The 16952-nt window shown below is 48.0% G+C and overlaps 2 protein-coding genes across 2 annotated transcripts; both read left to right on the top strand.

Annotated features, from left to right (window-relative positions):
* The first annotated feature begins 212 nt into the window (after window positions 1-212).
* On the top strand, window positions 213-5188 carry LOC118935166 (immunoglobulin superfamily member 1-like). Its single transcript, XM_036931250.2, has 6 exons — window positions 213-284; window positions 461-633; window positions 2610-2746; window positions 2887-2913; window positions 3302-3583; window positions 3924-5188. The coding sequence occupies exons 3-6, from the start codon at window positions 2677-2679 to the stop codon at window positions 4271-4273; spliced, it is 729 nt and encodes a 242-aa protein (XP_036787145.1). The 5' UTR covers window positions 213-284; window positions 461-633; window positions 2610-2676; the 3' UTR covers window positions 4274-5188.
* Window positions 5189-10533: 5345 nt separating this feature from the next.
* LOC118935165 (immunoglobulin superfamily member 1) lies at window positions 10534-16361 on the top strand. The gene is made up of 11 exons (XM_036931249.2): window positions 10534-10625; window positions 10722-10754; window positions 11131-11421; window positions 11717-11995; window positions 12610-12897; window positions 13682-13969; window positions 14161-14448; window positions 14636-14923; window positions 15046-15324; window positions 15686-15800; window positions 15945-16361. The coding sequence occupies exons 1-11, from the start codon at window positions 10592-10594 to the stop codon at window positions 16045-16047; spliced, it is 2286 nt and encodes a 761-aa protein (XP_036787144.2). The 5' UTR covers window positions 10534-10591; the 3' UTR covers window positions 16048-16361.
* The last annotated feature ends 591 nt before the right edge of the window (window positions 16362-16952 follow it).

Here is a 16952-nt window from a genome sequence, read left to right as displayed (position 1 = left end):
CCTCTGCAGGGAGTTGGGAGAGAGGCGGGGAGCTGGGAGGGGCGTAGAAATCCCTGTCATCAGAGGACTGCAGGTGTCAGGCAGGGTTGGTGTAGGTGGGCTCCCAGAGACTAGCAGAGGGAGGGGAGGAGGTTGGAGCGGCCAGCGAGAGGGCGGGGGAGAGAGGAGGCGGGGCGCGGAGCCTGGAGGCTGTCCTTACACGGCTCTTCTCACGCCGGGCCGTTTGCTGCATCTGGAGGCGCTCACTGGATAATCTCCAACAGCGGAGCGGGCCTTCAGCTACCGTAAGTACCTGAAAATGAGCGCGTAGTCCAGTGGCTGAAGATAAATGCTGGCCATCAGATCCTAGACGAAACCCCGAAATAGTCTCTCTGCTGTAACTGATTGCCGTAAGCCAAACTACTCCCCAGCCTGTCCCTCCAACCCCATTCGTCTCTCCCGTTTTTTCTCTCCTCCCCAGATCCCAGGCTCGCCTCGATAAGAAGCTCTGAGCACTGTAGATCTCTTCCCCTTTCTTCTGAGTCTTCTCTTCCAACGCCCGGGAAGCATGTACCCAGCACCCCGCCGAGCCCAACCCCTTTGATTCCCGGACCTCTCAAAGCTATGCAGGCGGCAAGGCATTAGACATTTCGGGTATGTCACCCTCCAAAGCACTGCAGGCGGGGCCTGAGGGTGGGGAATGTGCTCAGGGTGGAGTAAAAGGGGAGGGAAATAGGAGACAGACGAAGGTGGGGGTGCGGAGTGAGGCGGGGCGGTGAGAGGCCAAAAATGGGCGTGGCCAATTAACCTGGCGCTTGAGGCTGCTTTGCACTTTCCCTGCGCGTAAGATTAATTATTTGATTGGATATAAATAGTACAGTCCCTTCAACCATGCTGAGAAGCTTCCAGGAGGCAGAAACCTGGTTTAGGGGTGCAGGTGGCTAGGCTGGAATTTCAGATGGATTCCCTGAGGAGGATCACAGGTTGAACCTTTCCCTTGGCAGTAGAACCTGGCTTCTGCAATAAATCCTGGCCCAAAGCCTCAGGGTAACAAAGCAACAGGGTGGCACCCAAGTCTGGACTTGGGCTTGGGCCTGGGCCTGATGGCCCTGAAAGGAGTGGAGACAGAGGCTGTAGGAGCTGAGATGGAAAGTGCATTTTAAGGGTTCTACACTAGGTTGATGGCCCTTTTGGGAAAAAGAAAAGTAGCCACCTTTTTATGATATGTTCACTTTGTGCCTGTCACTGTACATATATTATCTCTGATCCAATACAACAATGCTAGGTAGGTATTATTCCCTAACTTTACAGATAAGAAAAGTACAGAGATCATCTCTTAATGCAAAGTGAGAAATGAAAAGGAAACTCTGTCTTGTATTGCAGATTGTCCACCTGCTTCCTAGAGCCCAGATGTTTAACATGAATCTTCCCCTTTTACTGCTCCTCCATTCCACCCAGTGTTAGCTGACTGGGGTGAAGTTAGGGGCTGAGGTACTAGGACTAGTTTGGAGAAGTGAAATCAGCTCCTTTCTATTCTGGAAGCTGCCTTTACCCCCACTCTACTCAGATAGGTTTAAGCATCTGGGGTCAGCCAGGAACTCAGACTCTGAATAGAGAGTTGGTGGAGGAGAGTTAGCCTGACTTTGCCTTCCCTTGGCAAAAGGATATTCTGGGGATAGGGGGAGAGGCAGGAAAGAAGAAGTGGTCTACCTTACGGACATATAGGGCCTGTGGTCAATAGTGAGTTTCAGGAAAATGAGATGGCCTCCCTGAACTCAAATATCTTTACCATATTCCCTGAAATTCAAACATTCTTTTTATCCTTAGGGACAATGAACAAAAATGCTTACAGATTGCTGGCAACCAATAAATCATTTATATCTTATATTAATCAGCTCAAGCCGTTTGATTCCCCAACACTAGTTGAGATGGTGGTTTTGAGCTTTTGGGGACAAGAAATAGGAATGACAGTAATAATGCATTTGAAGCATTCCATGGAAGGGAAGGTCTGGATGGGATGAGATGGGGAAGGGGAGGAGGGTGAGAAAGGGGGAAAGGGCTGCCTTAGGGAGTTTAAATACCATTTTAAGAGCATAGGCATTGATTGGACTTAAACATGGATTTGAGTTCGGCTCTGACATTTGATATGTTTTGACTTTGGGAAAATTATATATCCTCTCTAAGCCTCAGTTCCTTGCCCACAAAATGAAGATGGTGGGAAGGCCTCCTTTGCTAGGTTGTTGGATGACTTGGACAAAATATATACATATACATATATGTATATACTTGTGTATGTGTGTGTGTCTGTGTGTGTGTATGCAAAGGATCTGAAAAGGTGACTCTCTGCACCTCCTATATCTGTCATCCCATGGGGCTTCTTTCTGCTGGCCTGGATTAGATCACCCTCTGGACCTTGGAGATCCCAGGAACAAACAGACATTTCAACAAATATGACATCTTACATACCAGCAGAGACCTTGATGGGAGAAGGGGAAGTGGGGAGAAGGGGCAGGTGACCTTGTATGCCTGTGATGGAGTAGAAGGTAGGGTTGTCAAGTACAGTTTAGTGATCCAAGCTAAACTTTAAGGAGTAGGACAAGTGTCTTGAATACAAACACTTCTGCTTTTAGATCTCACCAGCTGCTGTGGGGCAAAGCTCTTCAAGACCTGAAGTGCACATTGAGCACCAGAGGCCCTATGACCCTGGGCAGGCCAGGGGAGGGGGCCACCATGCTTCCGACATTCACTCTCTTGCTTTTTTGCATTTGTGAGTACAAGGAAGGGAGGAGGGGCGTGACCCTGTCATAGCTACCCTTATGAGTGGGCACCTTGGGGAGATAGAGGAGGGTATTGAGGATTGGTCAGGACAATGAGGGAGCCCTTCTTAACCATAATCTCTCTTTTCAGGGCTGAGTCTGGGTATGACGTCAATAGGTAAGTGAATCCTGCCACCTCAGGTACGTTCTTTCCTGAAGGCTCCAAGACATCAGCTACATCCGTGACCCAAAGACAATTCCCAGATTGAGCCAGTTGGAAATCAGAGGCCCTCACCTTATGACTTGGTTTCCCACAGAATAGTACAGAACTTTATCCCATATGGAAAGGAAGCCAGACTTGCACTTTATTCCCCAACTTACTGGATCCCTTGAACAAATATCCTGGGGTCCCTATCCCACCCCCTACATGAGCAGACACTCCTGCCCTCAAGAGAATACAAGAGGAGGAATCTGGGTTGGGGCTAATTTTAAGGGATATTGTGGGGCACATTATGGGAAGGAGAGGGTTAGACTGCTCACATCTTTGTGATCTTTGGGAATGACAGCAATGCAGTCTCAACCGGAGCTGTGGATAGAGACCAGCCACCCCCAGGCTCCTTGGGAGAACATCACACTTTGGTGCAAAAGCCCCACTCGGATTTCAAGCAAGTTCCTGCTGCTGAAGGATAAGACACAGATGACCTGGATCCGCCCTTCCTACAAGACCTTCCAAGTTTCATTCCCCATAGGTGCCCTTACTAAGTCTAATGCAGGTCTTTACAGATGCTGCTACTGGAAGGAGACAGGCTGGTCAAAGCCCAGTAAAGTTTTAGAGTTGGAGGCACCAGGTAAGAAGACAGAGATAGGCAACTGAACTCCAGCCCCAGGAATTCAAACTTACCTTCTCAGAGCAGGATTTGTTCAACTAAGTTGATTTGTTTACCTCAGATGCATACATGCAGGCATTCTACAGTTAGTAAATAAGTGTCTGCTATCTCTAGACAATGCAGAGTGAGGGTGCAGACTCCGCAACAGATCTAGAGGACAGGCTTTCAACATAAGGGAGACCCGAGATGAGGGAAGGAGGGGTGGCAAATAATGATCATACAGGGAAGAGCTCTCCTCTGCTGCTCCCTGAGCAGCACTATCCTTGCTCTACCTCAATTCCAGTTCATTCTCTTCTTCCAGGCCGGCTGCCCAAGCCCATCTTCTGGATCCAGGCTGAGACTTCCCCTCTTCCTGGATGTAATGTTAACATACTCTGCCACGGCTGGCTGCAGGATTTGGTATTCATGCTGTTCAAAGAGGGATATGCAGAGCCCGTGGATTACCAAATCCCAACTGGGACAGTGGCCATATTCTCTATTGCCAACATGACACCTGAGAGTGAAGGGGTTTACATCTGCCGCACTCATATCCAGATGCTCCCCACCCTGTGGTCAGAGCCCAGCAACCCCCTGAAGCTGACTGTGGCAGGTGGGTGTGGCTATGGCTGCTGGGGTCTGATGATCGTTGTCCCTGGGATCATGGTTGGATAAATCAGGGTTTCTGATTTTACTTCCCTCTCCCATTTCCAAGGCCCTGCAAGGCTCATGAGCTACAGTCATTTGCCATTTTACTGAGGTGCAAATTAAAATCACACATGCTTAGGAGGCAGATGTGTGGGAGCCAATCACTTGGCTAGTGAGTGAGCCCAATGTCCAGCAGCTTCAGTGCATCATAGCTTTGTTGTTCTCCACTTGTTGACTATCATACATTCATTCATTCATTCAGCTAATATTTATTGGGCACTTAATATGTGCCAGGCACAGCCACTGTAGTCTTATAAACTGATTTTTTGCATTTTAAATATATTTTTATTCTACTTGTGATTACTATTTTTAAGTGTGGAAAATAGAATGAATTGCTAGTGCCAGTGATAAAAAATGACAAGGAAAGTGATAGTTCATATTTTAGAAATGATTCTATGAATTACTACATAAGCTCTATATATAGTCCTGTATATATAGACCCCCTAAACAGTACCAAGCTTCAAACACAGCAGAAGTCTTCCCAGGATGCCCAAATGCCAGACACACAGCCCAGCCCCAACTCCCTCACCCCATGGCCTAGATGCTTCTAGACAGAATTGGCCACATTTGCTTTAGTTCCTCCATCAAGTTAAATAGGCTTGTGGTGCTACAGAAAGCATCCTGGACTTAGAAGCAGTAATCCTGGTTTCTAGTTCACCTCTGACGCCACCTCCCTGTGTGATCTTGAGAAAGTGACTTCATCTCTCTGTGCTTCGGTTTCCTCCACTCTAAAATGGGATAACAGTACCTATACAGTCTACCATGTGATGTCTCTCTGTGCCTCAGTTTCCTCATTTGCAAAATTGGTATTATAATAATAATGCCTACCTCACAGGGTTGTTGTGAGGATTTGCCTATATGTACAGTGCCTGACACATAAGTTCTCAATAAATGGTAGATATCAATTTTATTAGTATAGCTTTTTATTGAGGATCAAAGAACAAAGGACTGTCTGAATTGCATGTGTGGTGTCTGTTGTATGAATGTCCTTCCAGCATAGATTCCACTAACACATACCTTCGCAGTTAGGTGTTCACTGGTATCTCCCACTAGGCCATGAGCTTTTGGCTGCAGGGACTGTCTTCTTTACTTGTATATCCTTAGATCTACATGATGCCTGACACATCCTAAATGCTCAAAGAGCATGTGATGGGGCTGATCCTCCCAATCATGTATGGGTGGGTCACCTGAGATTGCCAGGGTGGGGGGGAGGGGTAAAATGGAGTGGTAGAGGAATGAGATTTGCTCTCTATTTTATAGTACAATCTCTTTGGAGGGACAATACATGGAAATTAAATGTGGTCCCATTAACAGAGATTTCTTTCAGTTGCAGACTTACTAACCAATTCCTCCTTTTTGGCTTCTTCCAGTCTCCTGTCGGAAGTAGGGCATGATGTGGGCTTAATGTGTTCAAAAGCTGTCCTTAATACTATAGTAGCATTCATACTACACAAAGATGGAATCAAAGTTATTTTCAGAAATTTGGCTTCTCAGCTGGTTAGAAGAACTACATTTGGCATTTCAGGACCCTGAAGATACAGGGAATTAAAGCTGTAGATATTCCACTGAGACATACCCCTGCATACAGTTAGAGCTCAGTAGAACTGATAGAATCTTTGAGAGGGCAAGAATATAAATGAACTTCCCCTTGATTACCTCCTAGAAAAGGCAGGGATTCAAGAAAGGGAGCGGGAACTGAAGGCAAACTTCAGATATCACTACTCCCTGGCTAAAGAAACTGGGAACATAAAACCAGAAGATAATAGGGAAAAATCATCCTACCTCTAATTCAGGGTCTCTTTCCTTTCTAGGGCTCTATCCCAAACCAACTCTGACAGCCTATCCTGGGCCCATTATGGCACCTGGAGAAAGCCTGAGTCTCAGGTGTCAAGGGCCAATTTATGGAATGACCTTTGTTTTTAATAAGGCTTGAAGACTTAGAGAAGTCCTTTGATTGCAAGAGGCCAATAAAAAAATGAGGCACATTTCTTCTTTCAGGCTTTGAAAATCCATGATGCTGGACGTTACCTCTGTTTTTACTATGATGAGTCATACAGGGGTTCACTCCTTAGTGATATCCTGAAAACCTGGGTAACTGGTAAGAGGGGTATGCCATGGACCCTCTAGGTCACCTGGAAAACCTCATCATGCATCCTGGGATAACAGTGAGAAAGGGAGCAGAATTTGTACAACTACGCTTAGGAAGGGATTTGCCAAGGGTGGCATGGAGGAAGAAGAGGTAAAGAACCTTAAGTAGTGGGAGAGGGAAGTGAGGCTATTAGACCTTTATATTTTGGATTTCATCCTAGACATGTTCCCCAAGACCTGGCTACTTGCTCAGCCCAGTCCTGTGGCCCAAATGGGTCAGAATGTGAGCCTATGGTGTCAAGGGCCAGTGGATGGAGTGGGGCTTGCACTCTATAAGAAATGAGAGAAGGATACCACCAGCATCAATGATGGCAAGTCATTCTTCCTCAACAATGTGACCTATAATGATGCTGGAGTCTACAGTTGCCACTGTCTCCTTTCCTGGAAGACCTCCATCAGTATGATCTCACACAACACCATGGAGCTTGTGGTTGTAGGCAAGTGCTAACAACTGTTGTTATTTGTTTTTAATCATCAGTACAGAGTTCTAAGAAGGATCCAGTGGCCCTATAACCTCTTGGAGTTATGAACCAAGGAAAAACACACTAGGAGGGTGGTGGAGAATTTTTTCCAAAAACATTAGAAACAAAACCTTTTCTTCCAGGATTGTTACTCAAGCCCTGCCTCTCAGTATGGCCTAGCCCCATTGTGACCCCTGGAAAAGTTATTTTCCTTCAGGCTAGGGGGAACTTACAGGTATGAGCTCTTCCTGACTGAACGTAGGAACCAACGAGTCTCTAAAGCACTGAGGAGTGGGCCATGGGGTTCTGATGCACAAAGTTTGAAGCCACTGATCTAGTGGAAGTAAAGAGGAAGAAAAGATCAAATAGGGAGCTGAGAAACATTTATTGGGGGAAGGAGCACTGACTTCAAGTACACTTTTTTTTTTGAGAGGGCATCTCTCATATTTATTGATCAAATGGTTGTTAACAACAATAAAATTCTGTATAGGGGAGTCAAAGCTCAATGCACAATCATCAATTCACCCCAAGCCTAATTGTCGTCAGTCTCCAATCTTCTGAAGCATAACGAACAAGTTCTTACATGGTGAACAAATTCTTACATAGTGAATAAGTTCTTACATGGTGAACAGTGCAAGGGCAGTCATCACAGAAACTTTTGGTTTTGATCACGCATTATGAACTATAAACAATCAGGTCAAATATGAATATTCGTTTGATTTTTATACTTGATTTATATGTGAATCCCACATTTCTCCCTTATTATTATTATTATGCTGAAGTGGTAGGTAGATGCAAGATAAAGGTAGAAAACATAATTTAGTGCTGTAAGAGGGCAAATGTAGATGATCAGGTGTGTGCCTATAGACTAAGTATTAATCCAAGCTAGACAAGGGCAACAAAACATCCACGGATGCAGAAGATGTCTCTCAGAACAGAGGGGGTGAGGTTCTAAGTCTCAAGTACACTTTTTTTTAACTCTGATCTCTGGATTGGTTGCAGATAAGCCTCCCAAACCCTCTCTGTTAGCCTGGCCCAGCACCATGCTCAAGCTAGGAAAGGCTATCGTCCTTCAGTGCCAAGTACTTCATCCAGTACTTGAATTTTCTCAGGAATGGGAAGAGAGAAAAGCATTCCAAAAATTCTCAGTGGATGGAGACTTTGTCATCAATAATGGTGAAGGGAAAGGCACAGGGACCTACAGTTGCAGCTATCGCATAGAGGCACTCTCTAACATCTGGTCACATTGCAGTGAACCTCTGAAGCTGACGGGGCCAGCAGGTGAGAGGGCGACTACTCATGAGGATGCCCTTCCATGGCTTCGACCATGATCCCTGGGATCCCAGAGCAGTGCCCAGAAAAATATGGCACGGGGAGTCAGGGGCTTGTAAGTCGGGGTCTTTGGGTTTGGGCACCCTTTCCCTGGGGTGGTCTTACAATCAGTCAAAGGCAGTGAGCAGGATATTTTCAAGGTGCCTGTTCTTCCTGGAAAAGAAGGCCACTTCTGTCTTGCCTTCCCTTGCCTTCAGTGAGCAGCTCCCCATCCTCCCCATGAATGTGTTCACCTGCCCCTGTCCTCATCAAAGCCCCTGCTTCTAATCTTCTCTGGCCACAGGCTTTCTCACCTGGAATTATGTTCTGAATGAAGCTATCAGGTTGTCCCTAATCACGCAGCTGGTTGCCTTGCTGTTGGTAGTGCTGTGGATAAGGTGGAAGTGTCGGAGACTCAGAATCAGGTAACTGCCTTGTTTCAGCCCCCGACCCTGTTCCTCAGTTTATGAGTGCAGGCTCCTCAGAGACTCAGGAATGGGTCAAGCTCCAGTTGACACCAGTCATAGGGGCACGCCTTTTGCATTCCACACCTTCTGGGCTTGAGAGATGAGACTTCCTCAGCCCAGCTGCTTCTCTTTCACTTCACAGAGGGGTCAGCTCCCAAGCCAGAGGGTGGGAAAACACAATTCCCAGAGGCTGGAGAAGTAATCAGGACCCCATTCACTGACACTGCCAGGAGAGTACCTAAATATCCCTTCCAAACCACCCTACACCTAAAAAATGATTGATGTCGCCCATATTGAGTTAGTCTGAACTTCGGATCTTGTAAGAAGCTATGATGTCCTGTCTCCCATGACGATGTCCAACTCCCATCCCAAATTTTCATCCTTTTAAACCTCTCATTCTAAAGGGCTAGAGGAACTTGTGGTCTGTCCTAGTTGCCATAGAAACCAGTCTCTCCACCGCTGTGGTCTCCAACCACCCGTGCAGAGCACTCGGACAATATAATCTTAATCTGGCTGGGCACCTGATGAGGCAGTGGATTGTGCCAGGGAATCACACTGCTTCCTTTGACCCATAAAAGGTGAGCCAAACAGGCTCTTCTGCCATTTCTTTTGATTCCGTGGTGTCCTATGGGCCATTCCCCTCTCTCTCGGATCCCCTTGGCCTGTGCTTAGACTATTCTGCTTGAAAATGAGCAGAGAAATGACAGCTCCCTGCCTGGCGGGGCCTCAGCTCCTGAATGCCTTGCCTACTTTCCCTCACCCTCTGTTCCAGGCTCTACCTTGCTCCCTTTCCCCGTGATCATAGGCCTTTGTGTGTCTGGGAGCATTCTATGCACAATGGGTGATGACTATGATTGTGTGTACCTGTGTCTTCCACTGGGCTCTGAAGGACAAAGGGTATGGGTAATGAGAAGTGAGCCACCTAATCCTTCTTTGAAAATCACCCCTCTTTGAGTTTTCAAGAAGTTTCAGGGTGGGATCAAGTTCTAGTTCTCCTTAGAATCTATCCTGAGTCCCACATGCACTGGGGTAACCTCCAAGCCTGGGTTAGAAAAAAAATGTCGCTTCAAGTTGCCCCATCTCAGCCCAGGGCCACTGCATCAAGGAATGAGTTCAGAAACCAGATTTCCAAGAAAGCAGTGTGAAAAGCATGTTTTCCTGATCAGGAAGAAGGGTCCGTGTTTTCTAAGTAAAACTTGTCAAATGGATTTTGGCTTAATATCATCTAATTCTACAGGGCCCAGAACCCACAGCTGCTGCACATTTCTTGTCATAATCTGGGTGGGGGTTAACAGATCCCACTCTGACAAGCTTAGCTCAGCACTGACAGTCCTCTGGTAATTCACCCCGGCTGCCTAGGCAACCCTTCCATAACGAAGGCAGGTGAGGCAGGTCGGTCTGAGGACCAATACTGCCATAATAAAAACTGCTTCCAAACTTAAACTTGATGACAAAGAAACACCCAACATTTCTTCCTCCACCCTCACACCCACCACCCAGAGCTGCCTATCACACGGAGCTCCAGGGGTTCTGAGAGCTGGAGTTACAAAAGCATTTTACATCTGACATCTCAATTCCAGCAACAGCCTAATCAGGGGCCATGGGGAGCTGACATCTGATACAGGCTGGGGAGGGGGAGGGGGAGGGGGCACGAGGGTCATGAAAGAGCAGGAGGTTTGTAGGTGGTGAGGCCCTCAAAAAGAAAAGTCATCGATGTCAGAAAAGATTATATCCCATTATCCTGGCCATATCCAATCCCTATTGGGTGGTGAGGAAGCCAATGACATAAATTGCCGCCCCCTTCTCTCCGCCCTCCCCTTAATCTCAGCAACTCCTCTCATCTCTTTTCTGGTCTCACTAGAGAAGCCTGGTTGCCAGGAACAGCTCAAGGGGTCACCATGTTCTTCATAGTCACGGCCCTTCTCTGCTGTGGTGAGTACAAGGGGGTGGGGAAGGGGCCTGGACAGAAGGCCGGGGTGAAGTCCCGTGGGGGAGGGGACGGAGCCCTGGCAGCAATTTCTTTTGCAGGACTGTGCAATGGGGTATTGACAGAAGAGACTGGTGAGTTTTGCCTGCTCCAGACTGGGACATTCCTCCCTGGAGATCCGAAATAACTATAGCGTGTCAGTGTCCGTGGCCAGGGAGTGACTGGTTGGGAGAGAAGGACAGCCAGGAAGGGGCACTTGCTAAAGCTGCTGGCAAATTCAGCCTCTAACTCTGCTTTTCTGCCTGCAAAATTTCCCCCAAGCTTCTGCACTTTTCTGAGACTCAGCTGAGACCTCAGCTTCTCTTTTTCCCCAGCACCTGTGGAAGGAAAGAGTTTGGATTTGGGTTGAAGGGGGACGTGGGCAGTGTGATCTGGGTAGGGAGTTCGAGGGCAAGAAAAGGGAGAGAACTGGGGGAGGGAGGATGGCTTCATTAACTCTGCTGTTTCTAGAAATAATCATGCCAACCCCTAAGCCTGAGCTCTGGGCAGAGACCAACTTCCCTCTGGCCCCGTGGAAGAACTTAACCCTCTGGTGCAGAAGCCCTTCTGGCTCAACTAAGGAGTTTGTGTTGCTGAAGGACGGGACCGGGTGGATCGCAACTCGCCCGGCCTCAGTGCGGGTCCGGGCTGCCTTTCCCCTTGGCGCTCTGACCCAGAGCCACATCGGGAGTTACCACTGCCATTCGTGGGAGGAGATGGCTGTGTCGGAGCCCAGCGAGGCACTTGAGCTAGTGGGGAGAGGTAAGAAAAGGCATTGGGTCCTCCTGGAATGATCCCCAGTACCCCTGGAGCTCCAACACTCTTCCTGGTGGCGGGGGAGTGCAGAGATCGCGAGCCTAACGGGCAAGTGCCGCCAGTAGGAGAGGAAGGCACTGAGGTGGGGGAGGCGGAGGGGAAGGAGTGAGACGACACTGACGGGAAGAGCCAAAGACCAGTCCGAGATGGATTTCTTTTTTGCTGACAAAGTGACTCCAAGTGTCCCATGTGGGCACCTCCAAACTTCGGACTCCTTGTCTACTCCCATTTTGTTTTCCAGACATCCTTCCCAAACCTGTCCTTTCGGCATCGCCCCCAGTCAGGGACCAGAAACTGCAAATCCGGTGCAAAGGATGGCTGGCAGGCATGGGCTTTACTCTGTATAAGGAGGGAATGCAGGAACCTGTCCAGCAACTTGATGCTGTTGGGAGAGAAGCCTTCTTTACAATCCAAAGAATGGAACATAAAGACGAAGGCAATTATAGCTGCCGCACTCACACTAAAAGGCACCCCTTCAAGTGGTCTGAGCCCAGTGAGCCCCTGGAGCTTGTCATAAAAGGTAGAGCTGAAAAAAGGTGTGTGAGGGAGGAGACGGGAAGCAAAGCTCAGACACTCCTCTCCCCACAGCAAACTTTGCTGCTGGTCCTAGGAGCCTGTGTCCAATCTTAGAGCCAGGCAGGCGTGGCACTGGGAGTGCCCGGGACTCTGGCTGCACGATATTAATAGCCCTAATCGTTATTAATAGCTGAGGTTTGTGGAGGGTGATTTAATTTGTCTAATTATTTTCATATCAATTATCTCATTTAGCCAGCAAGCAAATATTCAATGGAGGTAGAGCAGGTACCATTTCCCCTTCTTGCCTAGATGGGCAAACCGTGGCTCAGGGAACTAGCAGAGCCCCAATGAATGACAATTCACTCTTTTAGCTAACCTCCATTGTCTGCCCTGTTGTCCTGATGACAGTGAGGATTCAGGTGTAGGAGGTGAGGGATGGGAGTGAAGGGTCCTTCTGCAAAGTGGACTTGCCTTGATTTTTAAATGCGTCTACTTCTGAATGAAATACTATAAAACACAAAGCAGCTTCCTGGAACCAAAATTTGCTGTATCAGCTATCTTTCTTTTTTCTCAGGTTGGTTGCACGTTGTGTTTTGTGTTTTGCTTTTTGCCTTCTAGAAATGTACCCCAAGCCCTTCTTCAAGACACTGGCCGGCCCTGTGGTCTCTCCTGGTGCCCGAGTGACTTTCAATTGCTCCACCCCCGACCAGTACATGAGCTTAATTCTTTACAAAGATGGAGGTGAAATAGCATCCAGTGACAGGTCTTGGGCGAGTCCAGGGGCCAGTGCAGCACACTTTTTGATCACTTCGGTTGGCATTGGTGATGGAGGGAATTACAGCTGCCGCTACCATGACTTTGCCATCTGGTCCGAGCCTAGTGACCCCGTGGAGCTCGTGGTGACAGGTCAGCAACTGGGAAATGCAGGTGGAAGCAGTGCTGACCCTGGGACAGGGGGTGGAAGGGCTATCAGGGAGAGGAAAAGTACCCTTTCTAAACTCACCAAGAAAGTGCTTAGGAGAGTGCCTGACACATGGTGAGCAGGCCACGAGAGGCAGCTGCTTATATTCTTATTAATATAGGAAGAAGAGACAAAGGAGAGGGAGGAGGCAAGTAACTCACTTCTGGGGAAAGAAGTGAGGCCAACAAGGGTGTCCAGTCCTCAGGGCCAAGCTCGCGTTGCCCTATTTCTGAGATCTTTTTGTGGCTTGGCCTTCAGCTTTAGGCTCGGTGTCCACTGTTTCTTTGCGTGGCTGTCAGAGATTGGTGGGCTGGACGGCCCTCAGGAAAAGGGCAAAGACTTTGAAATGTCAGCTGCATATTATACAGCCATTACAAATGATAGTTTTCAAGGGCTATTTAGCATCATAGGAAAATGTTTACAATATAAAATTGAGTGAAAAATATTAAAACGACACAACTGTGCATACAATAGGATCCTAATTATGCAAATAGTTATATTTTTTTCTATACATGACATGGGCATGTACAGAAAGAAAAGAAAAGAAATATACAAAAAATGTATAAAAAATAGTTATCTTTGAGGAGAATTATATTTTCTTCACTAACTTTTCCTGTATTTTCTGATTTTCTACAATGAATATGTACCGTTTCTTATAATAACACTAAAAAAGAAATTTTCAGAATATTGGAGCAGGCCTCTCTCACATTGTTGTATCTTGAATTTCAGAATTCTACCCCAAACCCACTCTCCTGGCACAGCCGGGTCCTGTGGTACTTCCTGGGAAGAATGTGAAATTGCATTGCCAAGGGGCTTTCCAAGGCATGAGGTTTGCCCTCTTGCAGGAGGGAACCCAAGTTCCCTTACAGTTCCAGAGTGCCTCAGGGAACTCAGCGGACTTCCTTCTTCACACTGTTGGAGCAGAGGACTCTGGGAACTACAGCTGTGTCTACTATGAGACAACCATGTCAAACAGGGGGTCCTATCTCAGCAAGCCCATTATGATCTGGGTGACCGGTAAGGACAGACAAGACATGGGACTGGGGCAGAGACAAGTGGAGTAGGGGTTAGGGAGGGCAATCCCTCTTGGAAGGCTAGGCTGGGCCTTGGAGGAGAACGACTGTGTCCAGAAGGAGAAAGATAAAGGGTTAATTCAGTAAGTGACCTGTTTCCAGACTCACCACTTTACATCTTTGGTCTCTTCCTAGACACATTCCCCAAGCCATGGTTGTTTGCTGAGCCCAGTTCTGTGGTTCATATGGGGAAGAATGTTACTCTCTGGTGCCAAGGGCCAGTGAATGGAGTAGGGTACATTCTTCACAAAGAGAGAGAAGCCACTTCAGTGCAGCTCTGGGGATCCACCAGTAGTGATGGGGCATTCCCCATCACCAATATGTCTCGTGCCAGCATAGGGCGTTACAGCTGCTGCTACCACCCTGACTGGACCACTCCTATCAAGCTACCGCCTAGCAACACCCTGGAACTCATGGTCACAGGTAAGAGGAAGATGTTCTGGAGTGGGCATGGGAGTGTGTACAAAGGAGGCACTAGCCCGGGAGATTGCACTTGGAAGAGTTCAAGGAGAGGCAGGCAACAGTCTTTCTTCTTTATTGAACAGAGACTCTGGGGACGATGCACTGGCAAGTGGCCTCCTCTCTCTAACCAGGAGTTACTTTCTTCTAGGTTTGCTCCCCAAACCTAGCCTATTAGCCCAGCCTGGTCCTATTGTGGCCCCTGGAGAAAATATGACTCTACAGTGCCAAGGGGAGCAGCCAGACTCAACATTTGTCTTATTGAAGGAGGGTACTCAAGAGCCCTTAGAGCAACAGAGGCCAAGTGGGTACAGGGCTGACTTCTGGATGCCAGCAGTGAGAGGTGAAGATTCTGGAATCTATAGCTGTGTTTATTATTTGGACTCTGCTCCCTTTGCAGCTTCGAATCACAGTGACTCCCTGGAGATCTGGGTAACTGGTAAGGCCCTGGAGACTTTAGTAAGAGTCTAGATTTTGTAGTTTTATAATAGTTATCCTTAAGGGGGTAAAAGGCTAGGGTCAGGGCTACTTCTTCTAACTCTGTGTCCTGGTTGGCTGCAGATAAGCCCCCTAAACCCTTCCTGTCAGCCTGGCCCAGCACCATGTTCAAGCTAGAGAAGGACATCACCCTTCAGTGCCGAGGACCACTGCCAGGTGTTGAATTTGTCCTGGAGCACGACGGAGAAGAATCACCTCAGCAATTCTCAGAGAATGGAGACTTCGTCATCAGCAACAGAGAAGGAAAAGGCATTGGCAACTACAGCTGCAGCTACCGCCTTCAGAGCAACCCGGACATCTGGTCAGAGCCTAGTGATTCCCTGGAGCTGATGGGGGCAGCAGGTGAGAGGATAATCCCTCCCTGTTTCTGGCATGATGCACCTGGGATCTCAGAGACAGTCCCCATGGAGGCAGCCCAAATATGGAGGGGGGAGGGTTTGGAGTCAGAGACTGCAATGTGCTTGCCTTTCTCCTAGGGCTGGTGTGGAGGTGGGACCTCAGATTCAGTCAAAGATAGGAAGCAGGAGACTTGCAAGGCTCTTTGACCCCCAAAAGCGCTGCCTCTGACCATCCCTCTGCAGTGCCAGCCTAAGCCTGCCAAGTGACCCCTCAAGGAGGCCAGATGGAGCGCTAATAAGAGATCAAGGGGAACAAACGGGTGTTTACCCCTACAGCCTTGGTTTCTGCTCTTTACTCATCACAGGGCCTGCTGCCCAGGAGTGCACTGTGGGGAACATTGTCCGAAGTGGCCTGATTGTGGTGGTGGTTGTAGCTTTGGGGGTGGTGCTAGCCATAGAGTGGCCTCGACTCCGAACCAGGTAAATGCCTCATGTCTGTCAACCCAGGGCTGCTGGACAAACAATGGTCCGAATGCTCCTCTGGCACCTGGGCCCCTCAGTGCAACCTGTTTTCAGGTTGCTCATTCTAGCTCCTCCCTCAGTCATGTCTTTTTCTCTACGCAGGGGCTCAGAGACAGATGGGAGAGGCCAGACCATAGCCCTTGAAGAGTGTAACCAAGAAGAAGACTCAGACTCCTGCACCAGTTCTCAGTCATCAATCTCTTAGGGAACTTCAGTGGAACTGCCAGTCCCAATATAATCATCTCCTCACTTACAAGACCTTTCCTCTCCTCTCTTTTATCCTCAGAGATCTGCAAATCAGACTGGTTGTGCTGGGAGTCAGCCACATCTACTCTTCCTTGGCCACTAATCACCTGAGCTGGGTCAAGGGGATTCTGGGAGTTGAGAGCTCTACCAGGGTGAGATGTTTCCTGCAAAGAGATTCCCCACCCCTGTAACCCTTCACCGTAGTGATCTACTGGTGCATGAAATTCTATTAAAAATGTGTTCTTCTGAATAAAGAGAGTATTCACTATTTAACTGCAGAAACTATAGCAGTGGTTTTCCATTGGTGTGCTGTCCACTTACAACTTAGACAAAATGGTGTTAGCGCAGACATCCATGGCAGAATAAGAGAGCATGGGGTTGGTAATACAGAGAAAGGAGCTTAAGGATCGGGTGGGGGAAGAGGAAGGGCTCCAAAGCAGTAGTTCCCAATTTGGTTTGAGACATGGTCACTGAAGAAGATGTCCTATTGTCCTCCTACCACATTACTGAACAGATGGATGCATGGATGGATGGATGCATGGATGGATGGAAAACAGTGTTCTCTCCAAGCTGAGCCTGAGGAGGGCAAACACTGAACATCCCTTTTACCATGTTACTTCTAGGTTTGTAGTGCACCTGCTTTCAAACATCAGGATTAGCCTTATGCAGAACTTTGAAATTGTGGCCCTTACCTAACAATCACAGGGTGTACGTTAATTCACTTTTAAGTGTGAATGATTGGTAAAGGCTGAGAACTTTGTCCCTCCTTAAAAGAGCCCTGTTTTCCCAAAGGAATAAGCCTTTGGTGGTGGGATCCAAAGGGGGTAAGCAGGTGAGGTAGTTGGTTTGGAGCAGGGGGCCTCT

Source organism: Manis pentadactyla, chromosome X, assembly GCF_030020395.1.
Source record: "Manis pentadactyla isolate mManPen7 chromosome X, mManPen7.hap1, whole genome shotgun sequence".
Taxonomy (NCBI): Eukaryota; Metazoa; Chordata; class Mammalia; order Pholidota; family Manidae; genus Manis; species Manis pentadactyla.
Note: the sequence above shows the minus strand (reverse complement) of the source record. Positions and strands in the feature narration are given on the sequence as shown.